The following is a 26,855-nucleotide window of genomic DNA, read 5'->3' as shown; positions in this document are numbered from 1 at the left end:
CATATATCACTGCAATTGCAATTAATCCATCACCTCAAAAAAACCCTCCTAAATCTTCACAAACTCCTCAGATACACAGATAAAGTTAAACTTCACAAACTCTTATTTAAGATACATTAATGCAATTTCCAGATGCAATTGTTATTGACTGAGCAGCAGAACAGCAAATGCTGAGTATCGAGGTCTAAATTATGGGGAAAGAGTCAATACAGAAGACCTCCTAGAATGAAAGATTTAAAAACTCCCCCCCCCCCCCCCCCAAGCTTCTATATATCTTTGTAGGGCACACTCATGAGGTAAGGTAAATAGTATTTTTAAAAGGAAAATCATACCCAAAGATATGAGGAGATTCAGGGAAATAAATGTAACCTCAGGCTGAAATGGTACAGTACCCAATTCTTTGATGGCAAAGCAAGGTCAGCCCAAGGTCTGAGAATAAGTTAAAGCATGTCCCAGCTTGTAGAGAGAGGTAAAACCTTTTATTAACCCAGATAATGAGGTTGGAAGCAAGATCAAAAATCAGAAATAGCTAAGAATTACTTTCACAGTGAAAAGGAATGCTTATTAACAAGACAGGAGCAGAAGGAAAATGGGAATCCTGTGAGATACTTTCCTTTAGACCCAAACAGACTTGCTGAAATGTCCTTCAAGGAATAAGGATGGCAGATTCCTCTTCATGTGAATAAGGGGTTATAGACGTTTTCAGCATGATGCCTTTGGGGAAAATAAAAACCACACAAAAAGGGAAACAAATCTGAATATACCCACTTATAAGTAGGAAGAGCCAAGAGAGTGTATATTTCCATATGAAGGCTTACAGTGGAAATCAATTATCTGTATACAACACAACCAGTTCCAAGTTTCTGGAAAAAAGACCTGTTTCCCTGAGGCTAGGTGTTATTCATCCAACCAGGAGAGCAATACAGACAAAGCATTTGGGTAATGAGTACAATGGACATAAATCAGGTTTAATTTGAATGCAGTTTTCTGTTGATCATTCAAATCACACCTTTTAACCCATATTTTTTAACTGTAGCTCCAATTTATTCCTATATATTTTTGGGTCATTTTTGTTCCTAAAAACAGAGAGCAGCCTAAAAAACTTTTTTTTTGTTGTTTAACTAATTGCAGCTCCTGCTAGCTGCATGGGTTAATTAACATAATTACTTATTTGTATCCTGGTCAGCTTGCTAAATTCATATACTGTATTTCCAGCTTGAATAATTTAACAGCTATTAATTATTTATACCCTACAGCACTTTCAAAGGAGTTGCTCAGAGCCAATGCCAGTTATTAGACTTGGCAGACCAAGCCAAGTGCCCCAACAAAGGCCAGCTCATCCCTGCTCTATCCTGGGGATTACAGAAGAGAAATGGGAAGGGTTGCATTTAGCCACCAAAAAGCATCATGCATTGAATCTCCCTATATTTGGCACTTGATTTATAGACAGTGCCAGTGAGTTCAAAGGAAACTGAAAAACGCATCTCCCTGCTGCACCTTTTTTGTTTTGGCTAGTCAATATAACACATTTTAAAGGACAAGACTGCAAGTCAGCACACATTCTTCCCCCATTAAACTTTCCAATAATTTTCTCTTCCAGTAATCACAGTGTTGGTTTCTAGCTAGAGAAAGACCATACAGGTGGATGACAAAATGGTCATCAGAACATCCAAAAAGGTGGGGGGGGAGGGGAGGTATGCTGATCACCCACCCACAGCTTTATCTGTGCCCATCCCACTGGCTGCCTTCTACAAGATGCCAAAAAAGCCAAGGTGATCTCCTGCTGGTCAGAACCTCTCCACCTCCATCCTGTGCTTCAGTAGGGCCCTCAATGAAGAGCTGTTTCCATCCAAACCCAGAGGGTGAAGTTATGACCAATGTGTAAGTAGAAAACGACTAACTAAATGAAGAAGTAACAACCAGAGAACAAGAAGGGCATGTACCTACTGGTGGCTGAGGCTGAGCTGCTTTCTCAGAGTGCTAATACTCCCCATGCAGGAAAGGATACTGCACAGCTGGAGAGGGTGTTGAAGAAGGCAAGCAAACACCACAGAGCTGAGAAAAATATCAAGGACAGAAAGGACTTGATTTGTTTAGCTTATGGAAAAAAACAAATAGTAAGGGAAATTTTAATTATATAGACACTATAATGTAGATGAAGTGCTCAGTGTTAAATGGCATTTTTAGACTAGCAGGGAAAGGTGTTACAAGAACTGGAAGGTATATCCAAATTAAAAAAAATATGAGACCCCTATTTTGAACACAAAGGGCAAATAACCATAAGAAAAAAATCCCTAGCAAAGTGATAGATCACATACATCTCAAGGTTAGCAGTACCACCTCAGGCCACCTTCTCCCCTGCTCCATCAGTGAGCTCTGAGGTGCCCACCACTACCACAGCTGAGATTTAAGTTATAAAAGCCCCAAACCAGCCTTTTTTTTATTCTGCCTAAACATATTTGCGTATATTTAGGCAGAATATTTATATTTAATCTTCCCTCTTGCTCTCCATCTCAGGGTCACCCACTGCCGTTGCTGGTGTGGAGGAGGTTACAGCTGCTTCAAAGAGCTATGCTGACAGGAAAATATTTTGCGCAGCCAAGCCACATGTGCCAGCATACAGGAGACACTTCTCCCCACCTAACAGTTGTTTTGGGGGATTTGGCAGCTTTCACCCAGGAATCCTTCCCCAGGGTTTAACCAACAAAAATAACAGAGTCCAAACAGTGCAGCCTTTCAACCTCCCCTCGTCTTCCTGCGCCAGTGCAACCTCCGGTTGCATCTTGTGAAGCTCCTCAGCGCGTTGTGTGGTTACCCAAATGTACCCAAGGGCACCACTGGCTATGTACTTTACCTTATTCAAACCATCTGTTTAAAGACTTCTGGTCTATGAGTCCTTTTATGAGAGCAGAGGGTGGGGAAGCAGACCTGAAAGAGTTTTTTTATTCCAGGGAATTCCTGGGGTCTGTGCAGCCCTCCAGCTCTTCCCTCTGCAGTGGCGTCCCTCCATTCCTCAGCATCTGAAGCATCATATCTTTTGATTTTGTTTTAACCACTCCCTAGCATTAAACTAAGGGTCATCCTCTGCCTTTTGCCTCCTTTACCACAGTCTTGACAGACACATAACCTTAAGTCAAAGCTAGAAGACGTGGGTTTGTCTTTGCCTTAGTCATCAAACATTTCCCATCACATGGAAGAAAACGCTGAAATAATCCTCCTGTTAAATCTTCAGCAATAAAAGACTGCCTGGTAACCTCAGCTGGTGTTTCAAAATGCTCCCATCTTCTATCACAGTGGGGAAGGTACCCAAAGTCTTAAGCAGCTTCCATCCTGTGGTCATTCAGTCACCCTTTCTGCACATGCATGCAGAGAGCGGTTGATCACAGCACTCACATCATCAAACCCCTCTCCTCTGTTGTAAGACAAGTGTCATCCCCTCCCCACTGGATTAAATAATCACAGTGGCAGGGGATATGCTGGAAAACCAGATATTTTGGGACCATCATCAACTTTGTGATATGATTTATGACTAAAGGGAGATAACACATTATGATTTTAATATTCTTTGTTACCATAGGCTGATCCTGTTCAGCAATGTTACCCCAGTCTTAAATCTGATTTAAATGAACTGTCTGTACAGACCAAATCCATCCCTGGTTCTCCCACACAGTGATATCAAACCTTTTAGTCCTTGCACTACCAACTACTCTACCTAACTCATATGAGCTAAAACACGATTTAAAATTAGCAAGAGATTGGCTATGCAAAAAAACCCAGGACAAATACCCAGTTTTACCAGTTCTTCCACTGTTTGGCCAGATTTTTCAGACCTGAGACTCCATTTCAAGGTGAGTCCATGTGCACCCAGGAAGCTAACAATATGGAGAGCACAGGGCAACCATTTTCTTCCCACTATCCTATCATTCAAGGCTCTCTGTTCATCTTTTGGCACTCAGCGGTACCACAACTCAAACACAACTTCGGTTTTCTCATTTGCTTGCAAAGCCAGATACTTATTACACTGAGGCATATTGCAGTTTGAATACGAAAGCTCCTGCTTAGCTACTACTTTCAGCTCAGACTTGGTATTTTTACAACTAGATATAAGCTTCTGAAGCTCTTCACAACCTGAAATACTGTCCCTTTTCCACATATACTTCTGGTCACTGGAATTCTTTAAGTTAGGGATTTCACACTCCTCTTTCTGTTTATCAATTGTGGCTTTGCAGTAACTTTGAAGAGATGTTACAATTCATGAGGCCAGTAGCTGCAAATCTCCAACCCTATAAATAATACCCACATGAATATATGCCATTTAATTACCTGTTAAAACAGCATGCATACTTTGCAGTCTGAAAACACTCTCTTCACTTAACATCTCCCATCAGTGATGGGCTGCTGGGCCCTTTCCCTTGGGGCCATACACCATCCTTCTCCAGCCAAACCGATAGCTTCACCTCCTCTCTGATGGGGAAGGCAATACAAGTCCATAGGAAACATGGCTGGAGTTCACCTCCACCAAACAACGTATCATGTAAACCGTGCTGAATTTCTTCTTATCCCATTGTTTATCAAAATGCAAATCCATCAGAGCGGGAACTAGCAGTACATCCTCCACATCGTACTTATCTTATTTCAGAGATGCCAGTGATGCAAGTACCAAGCCAACCTGCATCCTTTCTCATTTCAAGCCTGAATTTTCCTTCAGTGCTCTTAAATGAGAAGTACACTTAAAAAAAAAAAAAAAAAATGTGTTTAAGCTCCTGGATGCTTTTATTGGTTAAAGATCAGTAAACTGTCATTTACTTTAGCATGCCAAGACAGCTTTATCACACTGATAAACACAGTAATTACTTCATGCTGAATACATCTTTGAATGTATATGAGTGGAAACTATATTTGTAAAGGCAAAAATGAAAGATCACCTAAAGGTTTTAAAGATCAGCCAGTAATAGGATAACATTTCACTTCTTCAGGAACATTTGTCTGTAATGAAGGCAACGTCTAAGCACATGAAATTGGGTTGTAATTATCCCATTATCTTTGCTTGGGTCTAAGGACTAGAGCAAGATAATGTTAGAGGAAAATGTTTCCTCCACACTGGGAAATCATTACCTAGATAGTTTCATTAGTGGGGAATTAGGCTCAAGTAGCTTCTGCTGCCAACAGACACTCAGACAACCAGAAACAGACTGAAACAGCATCTCAGCTGTTTCCTCAAAAAAACTTAAAACCGCTGGGAGAGAAACACTTGTGATGGGATCACCAGAGAGAAGAGCAGCAGAAGAAATCGCATGAGCTCAAAGCCATCCTCATGTTCTCAACATGGCAGCTGCAAATAACATACCTGAAGACCTATATAGCATGTGCTAGTATTTGGAGCAGCTATATATATATTATGTATACACATATATATGGGTTAGCATGTAGGCAGCTATATAGGATATACCAGCAGTAGCCCCATCTCTACAGCAATGAAGTTATCTTCAGCCATCCCAAGTCCATCTGTTGCAAGAGAGCTGTGGCAATTCAGGTGAAAGACCACATCTGGTTTTGAGAAAGGGCACCTTAGACTAAGAGGAAAGGTGTTAAAATAACGGGAAAAAAAAGGACCTCCATTTAATAAAATTGAAGTGTCACAATAGCTTTGCTAAGACACTGTGGGCTGGAAAGAAAAGTCTCCTGCCCATCAAAAGCACAGCCTGGCCATAAACACTAGAATTGGCCAAATTACACTTAATTCACATTAATTGAAGGGGGCAGGAAGTCACATTATTGGGATGGGAAACTCAATGGTTATAGTTGCCTTAGGAAGACAAAATATTATTACTGGGCAAATCCCTGGGTTAAAAAAAAATGATGTTGGGGTCAGCATCTTAACAGCTAAAACACAGAGTGGGACATGTGTTATGGACAGCCAAAATATTGGCAGAGTGGATCAGGTCTTTATACACTGGCTTTTCAAATTAAAAAACAAAAAGGAGGGACGAAAGGCTCATTGAGTTTTCTCTACTGATGATCTTCAGCGAGTTTTGAAATACTGAGAAAAATACTTTGGAAGGCCAGAGAAAAGCAAGCAGCCCATGAAGACTTTTATCAGGTAAACAGAATTGCACAGATAATTGTGTCAGCTTGACATCAATCCTGGACATCCTCTGGGAGGTGTGATTTTCAATTTAATTGCTGAAGAAATTAAGTCAATATAACGAATGCCAATCTATTTGGCTCTATGGAAAATAGATCTCATGAAATTAACTTAGCAAGTTTTATTAAGCTGCCTGCAAACTGGGTTGAAAAAGCATTCTCAGCAATGTAACGTAATTAAGCTGCTATAAACTGTCTGACTTACAAACTTAAGCTCATTGAGCAGTTCCAGGGCTTTTTATCTCAGCAAAGGGGAGGTTAGAAGTGATGAGTAACCATTGGAAAAGCACTCGGGAGAAGCGTGAGAACAGACAGCTAATCCAGCCAAAAGCGAGGGCAGAATTTAACAGCAGGACCCTGAAGATAGACAAAATCAGGCTTGAAATGTGAAACAAATACTTTAGGCAGAGCAATTAGGGCAATTGTTTTCAACAGTTTGCAAGGGACCGTGGTGCTTTCTCAAAGTTTTAAACAATGACTGGACTTTTTTTTTTTCTGAAAACGAAAGAAACTTTAATTCATTCTTCTGCCATTCAAGCACACTAAAACATCTCAAAAGTGGATGTAAATGTAACTGCAGAGTCTCTTTTCTCCAAATCAAGGTTACGAACTGAATTTACAAATGCTGTCAGCCCAACAGCCAACATACTTTTCAGTCTAGAAACACGTGCAGAATACAGATGTATGGAATTTATCAGCTCCATATTATGCCCCACAATGTGAAAATGATTGCATGACAAGTAAATCCAACACCCACGCAAATAACTGCTGCTTCCAGTTCCTAATGAATCACAGACCCACAACAGGGTCAGAAGAGTCATTGTGGGGAGAGGAAAAGAAAAAAAACACAGAGAGAAGCCCAGCTCAAACGGACTGTTTCACACAGTTGCTTGGGTTAGAATGATCAAAGAAAGATAAATAACATAATTTCAGTGTACACCAATGCCAGTGTATCCATGTGAATTTTTTCCCTGATGTTTTCACATTTTATTAAAGCCTTTTAAAGAGTTAATTTTTAGCTACTTAATATTTATCAAGAGAATAAAAAAGAAGCCTCTCCAAAACAGAAGTCAAGCAGCCCAATGTGAAAGGATGGAAATCAGTTGTACCTGCTCTCTGGCATCGTATTAGCAAGTAGAAGTTATGGGTCAACCCAACCAAAAAAGTGCAAAAGCTGTTAATAAGCTGCAGTGGAGAGAGCCGGGTTGGCATGACACAGGTGTTTCAGCATCTTCTGGATGCAAATAGCCTCTGCAGTCAGCTGGTTATCTTCACTGATGCTTTAGGATAGATTTAACTGCACACACTCAGAAGAGATTGATTGGGCATCAAAATTTCCATAAAACTGGCTTCTTTTGACCTGTGACACCATTTCCACTTCCCTTTCCCACGCATTTTTGCTCTTCTGGCCCCAAACATATGGCGTTATGGAGTAGGAAATTTCATATCTGTAATACTCACACTAGCTCAACCCATTTTTTTCTAGCATCTTTCCCCAGAGGCATGAGCTTATGACTGAAGCTGCCACAAGCAATCTCCCATGAAAAGATAAAACATACACTTTGAATTTATTTTTATAAGTGGTTATTTTAATGCCATGGATGGGAGGGTGCAAATTTCAATTTTGCTTCAACTCTCTCTGCTCCAGCAGTGCTGAGTTATGCAGGGAAGGGAAGATGCAAAACTCCGGGATTTCTACAAGGGAGACCAACTGTTCCAGTCTGTGTTTCCAAAATGGCAATTCAGTCCTTTCCCTGAATCAGGCATCTGATAATAAAACTGCAGATCAAAGCAAGAAAAGTGCTCCTGGCAGGGAGAGCCTGACTGCCAAAACATCATGTTAAAGCCCCAGCCATATATATCATGTGATGAAAGGGAACATACTCATCCTTTACCTTGACACAGATTTCGTAAAGTAGTGTCAAAAATCAATAGGGGGGAGGAGGAGAGAGACAAATAAAACCTTTTATGCTGCTTTGATTTTTTTTTAATATTGAATAGTCCTTTTCTGAGCTACAGAGGCAGTTTAAGACAGAAATAAAGTTGCTGAGAAAGCAGCCACTCTGTCATCTACCAGGCATTCACACAACCTGCTCCCCAAAGAAGTGACTCCTCACTGCACCAGGATGTGAGCTGTGACAGGGTGTATATCTCACCTCTGCAGAGCCCAGACAGAAAGCCACAGCCTTTCTTTTGGGCTTATATATTGATATATGTTGCTTCATAGATGCTCAAACCCAAGGAGAACAAGGCATCAGAAAGATTTGAAACAGATGGTGATTTTAAGGTTACCCTGCTATTCCACTCTATGCAGAAGGGAACACAAAAAGGAGGCAAAATGGGGCAAATGCAGCCTTCCCAGCTGGGGAGAATGACCTATTTTTCAGCAATGGCCATATGTGCGGTTGATAGGGTCACCTCCTGACTCTGCTACTGGTCAGTACACTCACCCTGGGTAAGTTATTCATGTTCCCCATTAGCAAACTGCGGGCAAAAAATCTTACTTCCACTTTCCGACCTACTGATAAAAAACATTCTAACACCTGCAGTGCTGTTCAATGAAAATTTTCCCTATAGAAGCTGATCATGAGATTCCCCCCCACCCTGCCTCCACTCAGGCTGAAATGGCATCAGAACCACCCACAAGACTTCATGAAAAGGACAAACCTAAGCTTCACTGCCCTCAGCCAAATATGAGCCTCCACCTGAGTGCCACATCCCCATCTCTCCATCATACTGCCAAGCAAAATGGAAGATTTAATCTGAAATGAAAACGGTGTCTTGCAGTACTGCATCAATGAATGGCCTTTATTTGTCCTTATTTACAGTCCTTGTTTCAATTCCTTTGTTGACACTAACTCATTATTTTTTTAATAAGCAGATGCTTTCCCATTTACTGAAATAAACAAGTCATCTTGCCCACTCACTAAGTCATCAAGCCGCTGCCCAGATGTATATACCATGATGGACACTAGCCGTAATTAATCCAATCATCGTACACTGTATTCCATCACTAATGCTGCTTTTCCTTTGCACAAGCTCTAGAGCAGCATCCCCCTGGTAAGTCCTTTTTTGTGGATTTGGAGATGTGCTGTAGCCTGGCACTATTGCACTTACCTGAGGTTTTGCTGCTTGCAAAACTAAATTCAATGGTTTAAAAGCAGATGCATCAAAAAGGAATGACCAATTTCTCCAAGACTGCAGCATCTTCCATCCTGCTCCTTGTTGTGATAGAAAGATTCACATAAATCATATCTGGTTAAGCAAACATAATGTACCCCAGCATCATAAAGTGTGTTTTTTCTCCACTTTCACAAGCTTAATTATTCCTTGTTTCTTCGTTTCTACACCAAATCCAGTCCTGATTAGTTGCCATCTGCCATGCTCAGACTTCTCATTTCTTCAAGCACTTGTCTCCAGAAGGACAAAATGTGCATCACCATGAAAATTCCCTGCTTTAGCATCAAAACATGGATACACTTATGCTGCATTAAATAATAATGACAACAGCAACAACAATAGAAAGTATTTTTCCACAATTTGCCCCAGTTACACAGTGAATACACAGCCTATGCAGAGACTTGCTGGAAAATTGAATTTGATAATGCAAAAGCCATTCAAGCTACATGGAAGGTAATGGGCCAAGTAAGCCAGCAAGTCAAACCCAGCAGAAATATGGTTATTCCTGGGGGCTTTTTCAGGAGCTCCCATAGGGACTTGGAATAAAATTTCTTAATTGCAGTTATAGTAGCTAGGATCAAATATCATGTTGCAAAGAAAGGCTTTCCTGCTCTGTGCGCAGCTGCAGTTCCTTGCTAGTAGGCAAACATCACAGCAAAGGAAAACGCGTATCTGCCAGGTAAATATTAAGACCCAGGTTAGACAACACAGGAGATACTTATTTTGAGGAGATAACTATCCAATTACCTTCTTCTAAACAACTTTATTCCATCAGTGATCAAATTGCAAATTAAACCAACACACATTAGTAAGGAAAAAATCTCATGCTATTACTGAACACCCAGTCCTGGTTTTGAAAGGAACATAAATTGAGACAGGTGTGTCAGAAAACTGCTTGTGTTTAAAGGATGTGCTTCTCTAGTTAATCTTGTTCAGTATTACTTTTACAGAAAAATACAGTTAAAAGATATATCCACCTTCTTGGTCCTTTTCTATGATGCTGGTGGAGCTGTCAATGGTGGAGACTCCATCACCTCGTAGCTCTTAAGGGACCACCTCTGTGCAAGCAGAATAGGAAAGGATTCATAGAAAGAAGAGAGGGAACTATTGTGCAGGGAGGCAACAGAAAACAAGCCAGGGCTGTACAGCAAGCAATTTCCATGCCCCTTCTGCCGCTGCAGAGCTGCACCATGCAGTGGGGAAGCATTTGAGACCCTGGTTTCTGAAGGTCAAGGTTGAAGTTACCCAAATGTATTTCACCTGCACTGCAAGTTTTAAAATAGCCCATGACAATGCAAAGCACCCACATGCAAAGTGCCCACTGCACACGAGAGATACTAAGCTTGTAGATACAGTCCATGCTGAATGCATCCCAAATTAGCATCTTCTTTGACTGCAGTGAACAAGCCCAGACTTCCCATACAGAGATGAAGCTGTTGGACTGAAATGCCCAGATTATTTCTGCTTTCTTCACCCTTTGCCCTGCTCCCCCCCCCCCCCAACCCCCCCCCCACCTCAGGGCTGCACCAAGAAAACATTTTCATTAAATGGATATGCGTGGGTTGAAGATATTCCATGGTTTTGGTAGCCAGAATACAATTAATCAAAGCGAGCTCATCCCACTTGCCCATGTTTATCGCCTTCCATATTTAACAAATCACCTCATTTTTATTATTGTCATGGGGCTGGGCCACATGAGCCCTCTGGATGTCCAGGTAAGGAAACCGAGGCAGAGAGGTGGGCTGCAACACATTCTCCATAGCATCACTGACGTGGTCAGCACAGTGTTGCATAATGCTGTTGTGATGGGGACAGAAACAATATACCAAACACTACCCAGCTATGAGATATGATTTTAAGGTAATGCAAGACAAAGAAATACCCTTAAATAATAAAATCCTCACTCTAATCCTCAATTACTTGGTTAATGTCTTAGGCATGTGTTGCATTCATTGCCCAGGAGCTATGCTATCTATATTCCTCATCTGTGGTTTTATTTTTCCACTCATCTTCTCAGACACCACTGCCCTCCAGTGCTAAGTGCTGGGAGATGAAAAACAAAAATGCCTGAGTACCCTTGGAGACACAGCCTTGTTATCACCAACATTCTCCCCTGTGTCTACCAAACTAAAGCAACTTTCCAGTTATTTTACCAAAAATACTCTCTAGCATACTGCAGTCTGCGTTTCCTTCTGCTCATGACAGCAGCAACAATCCCAACCCAGGGACTGGGTTTGTTCCTGGGAGCCGCTTCCCTCCAAACACAAAATTCAAAGGTTTTCTTGCCACCAAGCCATATTACAGTCCAATAGGAGCATATTCCTGCTGCTGTGTTCCTGGGCATAATTCTTACAGACACGGGACAAAACAGCCGTCTAATAATTGCAAAGCAATTTTATAAAGCAGTTACACACCCATGCCTCTCAAGAGCTGTTTGCTCCTTCAGAGCTTTTCACAGTGGTGCCTTTCCAAGTTACTCCAAATCGAACTTTTCTGTGCTTGCTGAATTTCCACAAGACTCTTCCCAGCACACAGATTTCTTTTCTTTTGACTTTCAAGAAAATCATGGACTTCAGCATGAAGGAATATTTCGATGTATTTGCACCTTCTAGTTTTGGGGGTTTTTTTTAGATAAGTGTTTAAGTAAGTTTAGCAACTACTCATCAGCCCTATTCAAAGCATAATATCTCTCCTTGCATCTTTCTTTGCACCATATTTGCTTGTGACATGCCTTCAAACCATTAAAAACAACCCAGCTGGAAGCCACCCTTCAGGGTGCGTTTCTTAAGGGAGCCCTTCCTGTTACACCCACCAAATCCAGTTATTAAAGTTGCATTTTGGCTAAGTTATTATGCCAAAAGCATCTACCATACACCCAAATTTTGGCATGCATGTTAAGCCACTCAAGGGATTTGGGCATATTTGTTTGAGATCTCGTCACATTAGCTGCTGGAGAAACTATCCCCAGTTATCCTCCCATTTTCATACACTGCAGGATAAATAATACAAAACACGGCTCTTGGGCCAATCCTCAGCATATGAAGCATTAAAGAGTTTAAAGAAATCAAACACTGAAAATATCACATGCAGATACATAAATAGAAAGTGGAATTACAGTCAGGACCTGATCCCTTATTTTTACTTTTTTTTTTTTTTTGTTCAGAATTTGTACACTGATTGGTCATTTAAAATCCTGGCGGTGGCTTTTATCTTGGAGGATTTTATAGGAACTTCTAACAAAGAACAAAATACAAATGAAAACAATTCAAAATTCCCTTCCTGTTGCACTTGATGGAATCAATCACAGCTTCGCACTGTACTCCATTACTGCAAACTGTATGCCAGAAAACCCAGCTGTTAAAATGCTGATGTCCTGAACATGTTTCCCACCTGTGCAGTCACCTTCTGGGCCTTTCATGTAAATTAGTACTTTCTTTCCTACGAAGCGATTCTATGCCATTTGAACTTTAATGGTCACAGGACCAACTTGCAGTAATTTACTGCTACAAGGACATTGCAGGTGTATGTTTTTACCCCATTCCACATACCAATGGATCTCAAAACCACAAATGCTCCAAGAGAGTCAATGTCAAAGGAGCACAAAATAAACCCGATTTAAGTGAAACAGAGGTAAAACTATCCTTATGCTTAAGTAACATCTTCAGCTTTAATTTTTCTGTTTCCTCTAACCCAAATCCTATACCACTGGAGGTCAGGAGGACTTTAATATCACATTCACCTGCTGCTGTACCAGCATGCACTATCCATAACGTGCCTCTATTAAAGTTCCTCTTGATATATTCTCCCTGTAAAATATAGAAAGGCTTTCAAGCCCTAGAAAGGGCAGGCAGTCTTGCTCCAGTGTGTATAACAGCATACAACATCCCTCACATCTTTAATGGACAATTTTAATGGATCCTCACTCTTTCAAAGATACACAGTGTCTCTTGGGAGAGGAAAAGTAACACATAGCTGCTTCGGCATGTCCTTCACAGCTCATAGTCTTTCAGGAAAGCCATCATCTGTGTTTTAGGACTGTATATCATTTCCTGTTCTAATTGACATTTAAACTAAATGAAAAGCTATACCTGCTCCATTACACTGGAATCGAACGCATTGGAGTGCATTGCAAAAGGCCCCCCCAAAACCAACTATCATTATCAGCTAGGGTCAAAAGCAGAGAAAGATACAAATGAGTTTTGTGGTTTTTGGGGTTTTTTTTTAGCCCAGCATTGTTTAAATCAGCTTGTTTGTGCACCAGTAAAACATTTTCCTTTGACAAGTTCTTGGGGATGTATTCAAATTTTTACATGAGAAGAGAGGAAGCCATCAGATGATAAAGCAGGCTTCATTAATCTAATCGTTGAGCAGCAATCAAAACAGGAGCTGGTGGAGGCAGCCAGGTGAGAGGTTACTGGGGCACAGCAGACCTAGTCCTGGTCACAGGCTCATCAGAACATCATTGGAGCCTGCATCAAATCTAGGATTGTCCCTCTGGCTGCACAGCATCTCTGCTCTCCCAAACCATCAAAGCTTTGGTTGACTCTCTTGCCATGAGGTCTGGGTATAGCCACAACCACTTTGCGGGCAGATTTGACTTCAAAGAGCTCATCACTTCGGAGCACTAAGCCTCTGGCATCTCAGAAACTCCAGAAAGATTTAGTTTGAAGGGTCTCTGGTCCACTCTCAGCACAGACAACATTGCAACTACAGCTGGTTACTCAAGGCCATGCCCAGATGAGTAAGAGCAGTCCCTCAGGATGAGGAGCCCAAAAGCCATAGCATCAGCATGACAGATTTGGGTGATGACTCAGAAATTCCCTTTCTCCATCAGGTACATGACCAACACCTGATATTCCCACCTCTCATGACCACAGTGGACATAGCCAAGAGATTTGATTGTACTACTGGAGTTGTTTCCCCTCTCTTGCAGTATTTCCACAAACCTTGGGCTTTGCCCTAAGTGTGAATTTGATCAAAAAATATAACCACCACCATTTGTGCTTGCAGATCCCTGAAGTGCAGTATGGAGCATCCTAAGTCCTGCCAGCACATGCACAGTCCTGAGCTCAGCCTCCCTCTCTCAATCTTTTCTAGCATCTTCACAGACACGTGCTTCATTTGTGACTGCAGGGTTTTATTACTGATGGAACCAATATGCTGAAAGAACATCAAAATGTAGGAAAAAAAAAAATAAGAAAAAAGCAGTCCTCATCTTTTCCAGCCATGAGGTTGTGGCAAGGGGATAAAACTCTTTATGAAGCCCCTTGCCAAGCTCTGTTAGATATTTTTCAGGACCTGCATCAACTCCACAGGCAACCAAGTGGATATCTTGGGAAAGGTTTTACCTGAAGTTTCTCATTAGTAAAGCTGCAAAGAGGGACTCACAGTCTTATTTTAGTTCCTTCTATCTCCTTTTATTTCAATACACTTCACCACCCAGGGGATTTTTGCTAGAGAACTACCTTTTCCATGGTACAGTTGTGACCAAAATGACACTTGCTGTGACTAAAAAGAATCCAAATAAAGAGCAACTGTGACCAAGCACTTTATAGTACTTTATGTCTACATCTATGTGCTACCTTTAAAAAAGCAGCAGCAAGTGAGACAGAGGACCTTTTTCTCCTCCAAACCAAGTGATGCCCACAAGTTGTTGCAGAAAAATAGCACATCTGTTAGATCACATCTCCCTGATATGTTTTTTTACATGAACTCACCTCAAAGATCCAAGAGAGAAAAGCAGTTTATTGCGACCTTGCCTGGGAGTGAAGCTATAGGCTTATATGTAATCACATTTTCAGGGATTCGTAACCAAAGCAGGCAAAAGGTAGGTTATACAGTAGTCTGGCAGCTGCCTGAAAATCTGTCTGCCTGTGGTTTATTCCCCAAGGGAGGCACTGAAAGCCTCATGACTTGAGTCATTTAAAAATAGGCAGAAGGAAGAATTTGCGATGACGCTGCTGGGAACAACTCTGCGTCAGCCAGGGACAGGCCACGGCAGCTCATTCCCTGCCCATCCTGGGCCCTATCCTAGATAGGATAGTCACCCCCTTCACAGCATCATGTCGGTAGGAGGGTACTGAGACCCAGCAGGCAAAGCACAAGCTGCTGGCCATGATGGTGACAATCAGGTTTGCGATTCTGTGTTAACAGTGTTGTAGGCTTTCCTCGGTGCAAAACTGAGAAATTTATAGCAAAACCAAATATTTCAAGTTGTCATTAAAACCTACCTGGAAAATTCTTAATTCAACCATCTTGTCCATCCTTTTTCACATGGGCCAGGGATCATATTAGATAATCTAAATTTGGTTTAATTTCATGTATTTATATATGAATAAATATATGTTTTAATTATTTTTGCAGGAGGTGGAAAGCAAAGCTCAATTTAGCTGCTTGTGATGTGCAGCTGTAGCAGTGATGCCATTCTGCCTGCAAAGAAGCACCAAACGAATATCATGGGAAAGACAGTATTGGTCACCAGGATTGCTGGTGACAGACAGACAGACGCCTAACTGTACCCAGCAGAGAGGTGCCATCTGATGCCTTGGAGTGCAATTTCCCCACGTTGTGGCTTGTTTTTCAGGTCTACCATGAGCCAAAGAAAGCAATGCCCAGGGAGGGGGGAGCAGTATCTTCAGCCCATTAAAAATTAAAAGAAGGGAAATGGTTTCAATTGATTAACCATAAATGTTTGCCTCTCTCTCTCTCTCTCCTTAAAATCCTTCCGCTTATTTTACTGACCTCAGACCTCTCAAGGGACCCAATGATCTGCGCTGTACCTCTTGCTACAGCATGCAACAACCCTTTGTCTAGAAACTGCACTCAATATCCTTCACTGCTTCATGCCACAGACTAAGTTAAGCTGCTCTATCCAAATTATTAGAAGGGAGACGACCAAGCAAAGAGTTTGGCTCCCAATTAGATCGCTCTCTTTGCAATATTTTGTGCCCCTCCCAGAAGTTAAATAACACCCAGTCAAACTTTCATCCTTCATCTTTCGTGTGTCTTTGGGCCAGCAACACGCTGCCAACACTACAAGCAATGAGAGCAGGATTAATTCTTCCTATGCTGATATAGTCGAATCTAACAGAATCCTTACGATCTTTAGTGTCAGTCACCCAGGGACAGGCAGCCTGAGAAGAATACAGTGACATTGTCCAGGAAGCTAGGGATCAGGTCAGGAAAGCCAAGGCCCAGTTAGAATTGAGTCGGGCCAGGGATGTCAAAGAGGATTTTATAGGTATGATTCTAAGAAAAGTCAGACTTGGGATAATGTGAGCCCTTTCCACAAGAAAATGGGAGAAGTAGCTACCCTCAATTTGGAGAAGGCTGACATTCTCAATGAATTCTTTGCCTCAGTCTTCACCGGCAAGTGCCACACCACCCAAGACTTGGAAAGCAGACGCAGGGACTGTGAGAATGAAGACCTTAGGCCCACTGTAGGAGAGGATCATGTTCAAGATCACCTTAAGAACCTGAACATGCACAAGTCCATGGGACCTGATGAAATCCATCTGCAGGACCTGAAGGAGCTGTCAAATGAAGTTGCTAAGCCACTGGCCATCATATTTGAAAAATCATGGTAGTCAGGTGAAGTTCCCAAAAACTGGAAAAAGGGAAATATAACCCCCATTTTCAAGAAGGGGAAAATGGATGACCCAGGGAACTACAGACCAGTCAGTCTCACCTCTGTGCCTGGCAAAATCTTGGAGCAGATTCTCCGGAAAGGCATGCTAAGGCACATGAAAAACAACAAGGTCCATGGTGACAGCCAGCATGGCTTCACTAAGGGGAAATCCTGCCTGACCAATTTGGTGGCCTTCTATGATGGGGCTACAGAACTGATGGACAGGGGTAGAGCAGTTGATGTCATCTACCTGGACTTGTGCAAAGCGTTCGACACTGTCCCACACGACATCCTTGTCTCTAAATTGGACAGACATCCGTTTGATAGGTGGAGCACTCAGTGGATAAAGAACTGGCTGGATGGCCGCATACAAAGAGTTGTGGTCAATGGCTCAATGTCCAGCTGGAGACCAGTAACGAGTGGTGTCCCTCAGGGATCGGTGTCGGGACCGGTCTTGTTCAACATCTTTGTCGCTGACATGGACAGTGGGATTGAGTGCGCCCTCAGCAAGTTTGCCGATGACACCAAGCTGTGTGGTTTGGTTGATACCCTGGAGGGAAGGAATGCCATCCAGAGGGACCTTGACACACTTGTGAGGTGGGCTGATGCCAACCTCATGAAGTTTAACCATGCCAAGTGCAAGGTCCTACACCTGGGTCAGAGCAATCCCAGGCACAACTACAGGCTGGGCAGAGAAGAGATTCAGAGCAGCCCTGCAGAGAAGGACTTGGGGGTGTTGATCCATGAGAAACTTAACATGAGCCGGCTTCAGTGTGTGCTCACAGCCCAGAAAGCCAACCGTATCCTGGGCTGCATCAAAAGGAGTGTGACCAGCAGGTAGAAAGAAGCGATCCTGCCCCTCTACTCTGCTCTTGTGAGACCTCACCTGGAGTATTGTGTGCAGTTCTGGTGTCCTCAACATAAAAAAGACATGGAACTGTTGGAACAAGTCCAGAGGAGGGACTGGAGCACCTCCTGTATGAAGATAGGCTGAGAAAGTTGGGGCTGTTCAGCCTGGAGAAGAGAAGGCTGCGTGGAGACTTCATAGCAGCCTTCCAGTATCTGAAAGGGGCCTATAAGGATGCTGGGGAGGGACTCGTCATTAGGGACTGTGATGACAGGACAAGGGGTAATGAGTTTAAACTTAAACAGGGGAAGTTTAGGTTAGGTAAAAGGAAGAAGTTCTGAGGGTGGTGAGGCACTGGAATGGGTTGCCCAAGGAAGTGGAAAATGCTCAGTACCTGGTGGTGTTCAAGGTGAGGTTGGACAGAGCATTGGGTGACATGGTTTAGTGCGAGGTGTCCCTGCCCAAGGCAGGGGGGTTGCAATTGAATGATCTGAAGGTCCTTTCCAACCCTAACCATTCTGTGATTCTATGAAGCATCCAAGAAGTGTGCTGTTACAGCACACCAGGAGCAGACGGAAGCAGATCAGTGACAGGTAAATGAGGGAAGAAAGGCATTTTTTAGGATAGCAGTTAGTGTCAGAATTACTGCTGTCGCCCAGACCCTCCCTCTGAGTTTTGGAAAGTGATGCTGATTCTTACAGAGGTATTGCTGAAGACAAATAGCAGACACACAGAAGACTCAAAGACAGGAAAGCCTGTCTGCTTAAACTATTTAAGGCACAGCTGCTTAGTGGTATAAATTATTAGATTGGCTGTGGTGCCAAACTGTGCTTTTCTTAGATTGAAGACTGTCCCTGAATATCACATATTTGCCCCACAATAGTAAAAAAAAAAGAAAAAGAAAAGGCAGAAAAGCAAATGATCATTTTCCAGCTTCCCAAGGCCTTAAGGGATGGTGGTTACGGGTACCAGGGAAGCAGTTGGGTTGTTTTTCACATGGAGGCTGAATGCAAGATCGATATTGCTTTAGCGGCTGGCAGATGATGAGATCATGTCTAAATTAATGCAACTCAGCCACCCGGCTGGGAGCTGAGTTCCCAGAAAGAGGGCTGGGGGAGGAAGGGCACAGCCCCAGCTGCCCCAGGGAGGGATAAGCTCTCTCTTGCCACGCTCAGGGTGGTTGGAGGATGGGTGAAGCCATTAACAGACCAGCTCTAGGGGTGGTGGAGACAGCTATGGCAGGTGAGCTGTAAGCCAAAACTGTGTTACAGAGGAGGGAGAAGTGATGGAGAAACACAGGGTTGTGCAGGAGATCTCTTTGCTTTACGCTGGAGCAACACAAGCAGCTCTGCCCATGAGGGTAAATGACCTTTCCTCGAGTTCTGGACTACGGACCTCCCGTTTTTTACCCTCTGTGTAGTCAGTCCTGGCCTGAGCGGTACACAACGCCCAGCCTTAGCAGCTGTGAGATGGGTTGATCCTGCCAGAGCCATCATCAAACAACAGTTTATCACAAACACTGGAGGCAGCAACTTCCAACAGAAATCAAGAGCATCAGCTCCAATCCTCCATCCACAGTACAGTATAGACCTCCTGAAGCCACAAATATTTAATACTGTGTTTAAACACACACTTTCAGTAAAGCATCCCACAACACCTCAGAGAAGGTGCAAGGGGGGAAAAAGATTCACACTGAGATTTCATCTGGAAAGCTACTTACAGAAGACTGGGTGAGGGCTGTGAAGCTGAAACCACAATACACCCCAATATCTCACCTTAAACGTTAGACCCCACTGCCATCTTGTGGCAAGCACTTCCCAAAAATAAAGTAAAAGAGGGGAAAACTCCTTAAAAAAAATGCGAACAAAGTCAGATGGTGCAGCAATGAAGAATGGGTAAGTTACTGGGAACAGGGTGAGGAAACCTGTTGCTTCGCTCAAATGATGCTGACATTGAATGTACAGCACCCTGCATGATACAAACTGATGTGGAAAAATACAGAGACAGGACGGCCCAAAAGTTGAGGATATAATAACACACATGAAGTGTAATTGTTTATACATCTCTGTCTTTTAGTTGTGGCTCTGACATATTAATACAAGCAAAGATTTAATTGTTATTTGAAAACATTCACATTTTTATTTAGCATCACCCTGCTTCAAATAAGGCTTTTGACCCCAATAAGCAGGATTAAGGTGGAACTGCATATTACACTGAATTAAAGAACGCAGTTGCTGGAATTCAGGGAGAAGATGATTTAAAAGACGGGAATTATGGCTCACATTGATGGTTCATGTGGCATGAAGCATCTTTGGATGCTGAAACCCCACAGGTTAACACCCCTCAGGTTTTCAAAATGCACCTTGCCACAGGAATGAGGCAGTTTTGAAATTCCCCACGGTCCTTATCTGGTTGTTAGTCCCAGCTAACTGCTTTTAGTACACCTCAGCATTTACTTTTTGCATCATTTATCACTTGTAGTGCTCGCATCGTGGCAGAACCTTTGCTTAGCAACTGGGGATCACTTCCTAGGAACTGCTTTCTGAGACATTAGCAAAGTGCCTTGACTGCTGTATCATCCAGTCACACCGTGGATGGCTCTTACCATGCTAGAAAAAACAGCAACAAACTGTTTTTCCTTCTTTATGGTGCAATAAGCTGCTGTCAATTGCTGTATCAGACAGCACTGAATCCATGTATGATCCAAAATGCTTATTGGGTTTAGGTACAGTGAATAAACACTCACTGAACAAACATAAATTAATGAATCATTTTCAAGAAGTGTGTCTTTTTCCTCAACACAAATATCCACTAGCAGGAATGGATCAAGAAAACAACAGGAAAGAATTATAATTTGAAAAGCAGACATAAAGTGGCAGTGTCTTGACTATTTTGAAAGAAAAACTGATTTATATCAGAATAGCTCTATACACCTGACTATCTAGACAGCACTGCTTTCTTCCATTACAATCCATACAACTCGGGTATCAGGAAGAATAATGGCATAAAAACATACTTCCAGACAAAAGGTAACACATCTTTCAACACCTTTCTGTTTTCACAGCCTCTTTCTTTGGGTCTTTGCAAGTCTTTACAGGTTAGACCCTGCTACACATTACAGGGATGGGTTACATGAGACACAACATACTGCCAGAGACAAACTCCGTTTTCTGCTTTCAGCTGAGATTTAATTCCTTTACTAGTTTCAACTTCTCGTGACTCGTAAATGTCAGTGTAGATTACAGACAAGTTTGCCCTAAATAAAATCAATTATGTTGTGGACGCTACGTCTTTATCTTCAGAGATGAAAAAGCATTTGAAGGTTGATCCCAGACCTGGATAAATAGGTTTCTATTGTCATTAACTTGAAATCAAGACCCAAAACAGGTCTAAACATCATCTTGGCATTTTTATGGTATGGAAGTTGTCTCTAAGTTTTAGAAATTAGGTATTACCTGTCTCCAACCTCTCAGGCACCTGAAGACTTGTGCGATGACCAGTTTAGATGATGCTGTCAGCTGCTGTGGCTAAAGCCCAGGCAGGAGGCTATTACAGCTATATAAGTTACCCCCCTAAATAAATTAGCCAAAATGCTGTCAGCAGCTTTTAGATGCAAAAGCCAGAGAAAACCACAGAGACATTAAAAAGAGCTGGCACCAGACAGACCCACTTATACCTCTAGTCGGCATCAAAAACTGGGAAACATCATCATCCTCTTGGCAGAGGTTGACTGCAGCAAAGCCCTTTACCCCCAGGACCCAGGATGCTGTAGCAGCAACCTGGAACCGGTCAATGGGTGAGATGCTGACCACAAAAATATACATTTATTTAACCCACTGGGAGGTATTAACATGGGGACAATAAAGGCAAAAAAAGGCAGGCTGTGGGCACAGCATGCTCAATACACTGTGCAGCTGCCCATCACTCTTCCAGCAGTGAGATGGGAGAAGAATTAAGTGGACCTTAATTAAAATTTGAGAGCAATCCCAAGCTGGCTTGGTTACCATCGTCATGGCTACCACAAGCAAGCCCGAGGTATGGGAAAATGCCGGGGGATGTAGTGCCAGGCCAGAGGGCAATGGGAAATGCCCGCATGCCCCACCGAGAGTTTTTCCTGCACGCTGAAACAACATCTCTGGGTGATGGGAGCAATACAGAATGAGGCAAACAACCTTCACAACATCACATGGACGCAGCATTTTCTGGTGCTGGCCTGCCAGCCCATGCTGGAAACATCAGGGGAAAGACTCAGGTGAGGATTAGAACTCCGCAGGGCCACGAGCAGGTTTAATAGCTTCTAAGTGAGTTATTACACATGGGTGAGCATCAGGGTCCCTGCCGTTACCCCAGGTGTCAAGTTGCTGTCACCTTCCCCTGTGGTAGTTGAGGCTCAGGACTATCACAGCCTTCAAAAAAAGAAATGGCAGAGGAAGAAGCCGGACCTGGGTTTCTTCTCCACCTGCAATACGCAGCCTGTGCTTTGGGCCAGGCATACAAAGGGATGTGCTAACCCAGGGAGGACAGATGGACACGCTCTGCTTGCATGGCCGGCAGTCACACACCTCCCTGTGCATAGCAGTTTGCTTTATGAAATCACCCATACAGTCAGGAGAAAAAAATACCAACAAAAAGAGAAAACAAACAAACAAAAAAAAACACCCAACCCAACAACAACAAAAAAAGCCCAGAGCCAAGCACTCCTCATTTATCTTCAAACGAGCAATAGTCTCGTTAACGAAGAGCAGAGGAAAGGGCAGGAGTTTGATCTGGGTACCGACAAGGTACATTTTATGAGAAGATTGCGGAGAGCGGTGGGGATCCACACCCAGATACACCCGGCTAGGAGAAATACTGCCAGGAATGATTGTGCTGAAATGAACGGTCACGCACGGAAGAATCGAGACCATCTCTAACTCGGTGAAAGCCAGAGACAGCTTCTGTCGAAAGGAGGGTGATACTTGGTCCCGCGCGCTGCAGTCGCACAGAACTTGTGCGATCCCACGGCAACTTCCCCGTAACGCTCAAAATCCCCCGGGATCCAGACCAGCACCGCGCTCCCTCGGTTTCACACGGTGTATTAAGGCAAGACTACCGCGCTTGAAACTGCCGGAGTACCCGGACTGAGGGATGCAGACCACGCTCCCCACACCACCACTTCCCCCTCCCTGGATGCCTGACCCCGGCGCAGGGGAGTAGCTGGAGGCAAAGCACCGCTGCAAAGCCCGCGGGTGGAGGAGCGTGAGCTTTAGCTTTTGGGGAACCCGTTGGGAGGATGGGGTCCGGACAGGTTTAGGGGGGAGAAGCATCACCTGCCCGGGGTATGTAGCGGGCGGGTGCTGCCCGCCTAGGGCCTCGGGCAGCGGCCAAAGAACTTCCCGGCGCCGCTGCAAACTTTTCCCAGCTCCGGGAAGGCACCGCGGCCTCCCGCCCCGCCGGGTCCTCCCAGCCCCCCCCCCCCCCCCCGCCCCCGGCCGAGCTCACCCCGGGGAGCCGGAGCGGAGCCGAGGCAGGGAAAGGAAGGGGGGCCGGGCCGCCGGTAATGGGTTATCCGATCCCCCGCAGGGCTCCTTCCCGGCGGCTGAAAGCCCCTAATGCGCCCGGCGCTTCCTCTAGCCCCCCGGGCACGATCGATGCCGCTTCTCCGGGGACCCGAGCCGGGAAGGCGGGGGGGAGGGGTTGCGATGTCCCACCGCCTGCCTCTCTTCCTCCCTCCTGGCCGCTCCACTCGGGAATGGGTTTCTCGTAGGAGGGTGCCCGTCCCTACCTCTCGGCCTTGGTGAACTTGCGGAAAGCCTGGCGGAGGTCGTGGAAGGAGCGATAGGTCTGCGGCTCGGCCGAGATACCCTGTGCCCGGGTAGTGCGGGGCCCGATGTGCGGGCTGGGGGCCGGCAGCACCGACTGGCATTTGTGCAGCCGCCGGCGCAGCTCCTGGATCTCCTCGTCCTTCTCTCCCAAGCGCCGCTCCAGCTCCTTGATCCGCTCCTCCTTCAGCAGCAGCAGCTTAGTGAAGTCCCCTTCCAGCTCTGTCATTTTGGGGGTAACCCCCCCCGGCACTAGTGCCGAGCCGGTCCCGGGTCGGAGCGGGCAGCTCTCATCGAGAGCAGCGGCCAGATCCGCTCCCCGGGAGAGGGGCGGGGGGAAGGCGGCTCCTGCCCGCCCCGGGTCAGGGCAGCGGCCCCGGCATCCCCAAACGCAGCCCTGCGCTCCGTCGGCAGCCGGCGAGCGGGAAACCCGGGTGCGGAGGGCAAAAACAGAAAGGAAGAAAGAAGAGGAAAAAGACAAGAAAAGAGGAAAGAGCTTTTGTGCCACTCTGCGAAGCTGGGATCCTGGAAATAGCAACAACTACCATGTGATCGAAGGGTGACGCAGCTCCTTGTAACTGGAGCCGAAGACTTGGGATTCAAACAAGAGCACTTCATAAATATTAAATTGCCTTCTGCTAATGAGCCATGTGGAGCCGCCCCCCTCCCCGCCCGGCCCTCCCTCCCGGGAGCTCAGCATCCCACACCCCGGGTCACTCCACATCCCGCGCTGCTGTAGTACCCCTCCTGGGTACCCCCATCCCTGGAGTACTCGACCTCTGTCCTTGCTTTAGCACCCTGTATCCCTCCCTGCCACGACGTTCTGTGGACTTCCCCCCTGGAGCACCCCTCATCCCACCCCTCTTGGGCACCTACATTGCTTCCCACGAGGGTGCTCTGTTCCCCACCCTCCTCCAGGTCACCACACACACATGCTGGTCACCCCCATCATCCTAGGGGGCACCCAACTTCCTCCATATGGGGTACCCCTCATCCCAGCATGCATAGACAGTCTGCACCACATACCATGAGGGAGCAGAGCATACAGACGCTTGGGCCCTGGTGGCACCTGGTCTCCCAGGGGGATGGTGGCTGGGGGCTGGAGAGGGCAGGCAGCCTAAGTGCTTGCCAGCAGCTCTGAGGAGGCAGAAACTCACCCTTCCTGGACTTATTTGGAAGAGCCCATCATGCACATGAATCTTTAATGCTGGCTGGCAAAGGACACCATCAGCTCCCCTATCACATTTCCCTCCCAAACCATCCTTGCTTCCAGTAAGGAGGACAGGAGCTCCCTGCTGCAGACATAAAGGGAGAACCTGGCCCAGCCCCACAGCCAGGCCTTGGGGACAAAATGTGCACAGGAAGCTCTCAGGATCTGCGCCCCAACCTGAGGCAGCCATGGGGTCTTGTCGCCTGGGTTTGGGGCTTGAAGGCCTCCGGGGGGGGGGGGGGGAGGACGGGAAGACAAGGATGAGGCAAAGCATCTGAGCTGGGCTTGGAGGACAAGACGTATCAATGGAGTCTCAAATTAAGATGGAAAAATCAATTAGCAGCCTCTCTTCATTGAGTTGGAGGTGGTGGGGTGTTTTAGCACATTTCTATCTGTCCCCCAGCCTTTCATGTGTGGTTGGAAACTGCAGTCAGAGCTGCTCTCAATTCCTATCCGTAGCTTAGAAGCAACCCTTGGGCCAAGGGGTCAGGCAGAACAGAGGGGAGCAAGCGCTGGGGGGTGAATAGTAATTAATAAAATTAATTGCCTTTTAGTCTATTGCTAGGCGAAGAGCGCCATCTCGTGTAGGAAACCATCGTGTAGTACAGGGCAAAGATTTAGATACACAGGCCCTCAACCCACTGCTCCGGAAGGGAAGGGATGATGCTGGGGAGAGGGAGCTCGGGCACGCACCGATGTTCAGCATCTTCATATGTTTCCTTGTTAAAATCTTGTTTCTTTAAAAGATGCTTCATTCAGGGAAAGAGGAGCACTGTCCCTGCAGTCATCATGGCCTTCGTGAAAGTAGCTGCTGTGGCGAGCTAGAGAAAGAAACGCATCAGAAAATACATAATTTCCTTATAAAACACATAATCAAGCAGTCATAGCTCACCAATATCAATCCAGGCTTTTCAGGGTTATGTTTTAAACTCACTGCTCATTATTCAGATTCGAGGACCGCCTATAAGCTTTGGCCTCCATGCAGAAAACAGGAACTGGGTTAAGTACTCAAATAACAGTTTAAAGAGAGATGATAACCAAGCAACACACAAGTACTTCATACCAGATTAGTGTACAGTTATAATATGATTTTAATTTGAGATGGAGGTAGTCCTCAGTCCCCAGAAACACCAAGATGACCTACGTGTGATGGCAGGATGCAGGGCATTAAATGCTCTTCTTACGGTCTCCAAGGTATGTGACTCCTGAAGAATTTCAGCATCCAATAACTTCAGCAGTAACTTTTCACTTCAATAATTGCCAAGACCAACCTGGAAGCATCACAAGAAAAACAGCAGAATACGTGTAAGAAAACCAAACCCCAAATACCCTTGGGCTCATAGATATTTGTAGAGGAAGAAAAGGTGCTTGGCATTCATATTGGCTGTGCTACTGCCATTCCCTAACCCTCTTTCTTTCCTGACCAAGGAAAGCAGAGGGAGGGCAAGAGACCAGCAGGGACCTCCAACAAGTATAAGTCACAAGATGGTTCCCAAATGTAATTGTTTCATTTTTGTCCCACAGTGGTAACATGTGCATCAGAAGAAGGATGTAATTTTCCCCAGAGAGGTTTTTAAAACCCAGCTAAATGCTCATTTTTTAATTGGAACTTGCAATTCCATGTTTCTGCCCCAGTAGCAGCACTTTTGGATTGGAGTTGTTTCGCAGCCTTAGGGGCCAGCAGTGCAGAGAAAACTCCAAGCATACTGAAAATTAGGCATAATTACATATTTACTATTAATTAAAACAATGGCTAAGATCTTATTATCACCACCATGTACTGACAGGCTCTCCAGTCTTCACCAATACGTTACTCGATCCCAAGTACAGGCACTGCCTATAACACTCATTCTCTTTTGATAGAGTTTTACTTAAAAGAAATAAAAGCTCTGTAGCAGAGGACAGCAGGATAGCAGCAGCAGGTCCCAACCTGCCTTCTCTTCCATGCAACCTTGGGTTTAAGTATATGAGCAGTCTAGCATGTGATTATTATTAATACCCCATCTGGCTTTGGTTGCTTGGGAGTCATAGAAGAGAAAACATAAT

The 26,855-nt window shown here is 44.6% G+C and overlaps 1 protein-coding gene across 1 annotated transcript in view; it reads right to left on the bottom strand.

Annotated features, from left to right (window-relative positions):
• The window catches only part of PRKG1 (protein kinase cGMP-dependent 1), a 483,102-nt gene extending 458,973 nt beyond the window's left edge, over window positions 1–24,129 (bottom strand). The window contains exon 1 of the mRNA XM_061446715.1: window positions 23,563–24,129. Coding sequence (XP_061302699.1) covers window positions 23,563–23,828 — 266 coding nt within the window. The 5' untranslated portion in view covers window positions 23,829–24,129. The remainder of the gene's footprint in view (window positions 1–23,562) is intronic.
• Between the last annotated feature and the right edge of the window lie 2,726 nt (window positions 24,130–26,855).

This window comes from Pezoporus flaviventris, unplaced genomic scaffold (assembly GCF_033815535.1).
Source record: "Pezoporus flaviventris isolate CSIRO_AGI_PZ_B2104156 unplaced genomic scaffold, CSIRO_AGI_Pfla_v1 ptg000001l, whole genome shotgun sequence".
Lineage (NCBI taxonomy): Eukaryota > Metazoa > Chordata > Aves > Psittaciformes > Psittacidae > Pezoporus > Pezoporus flaviventris.
The sequence above is the reverse complement of the archived record's forward strand: the minus strand, read 5'-3'. Positions and strand labels throughout refer to the sequence as shown.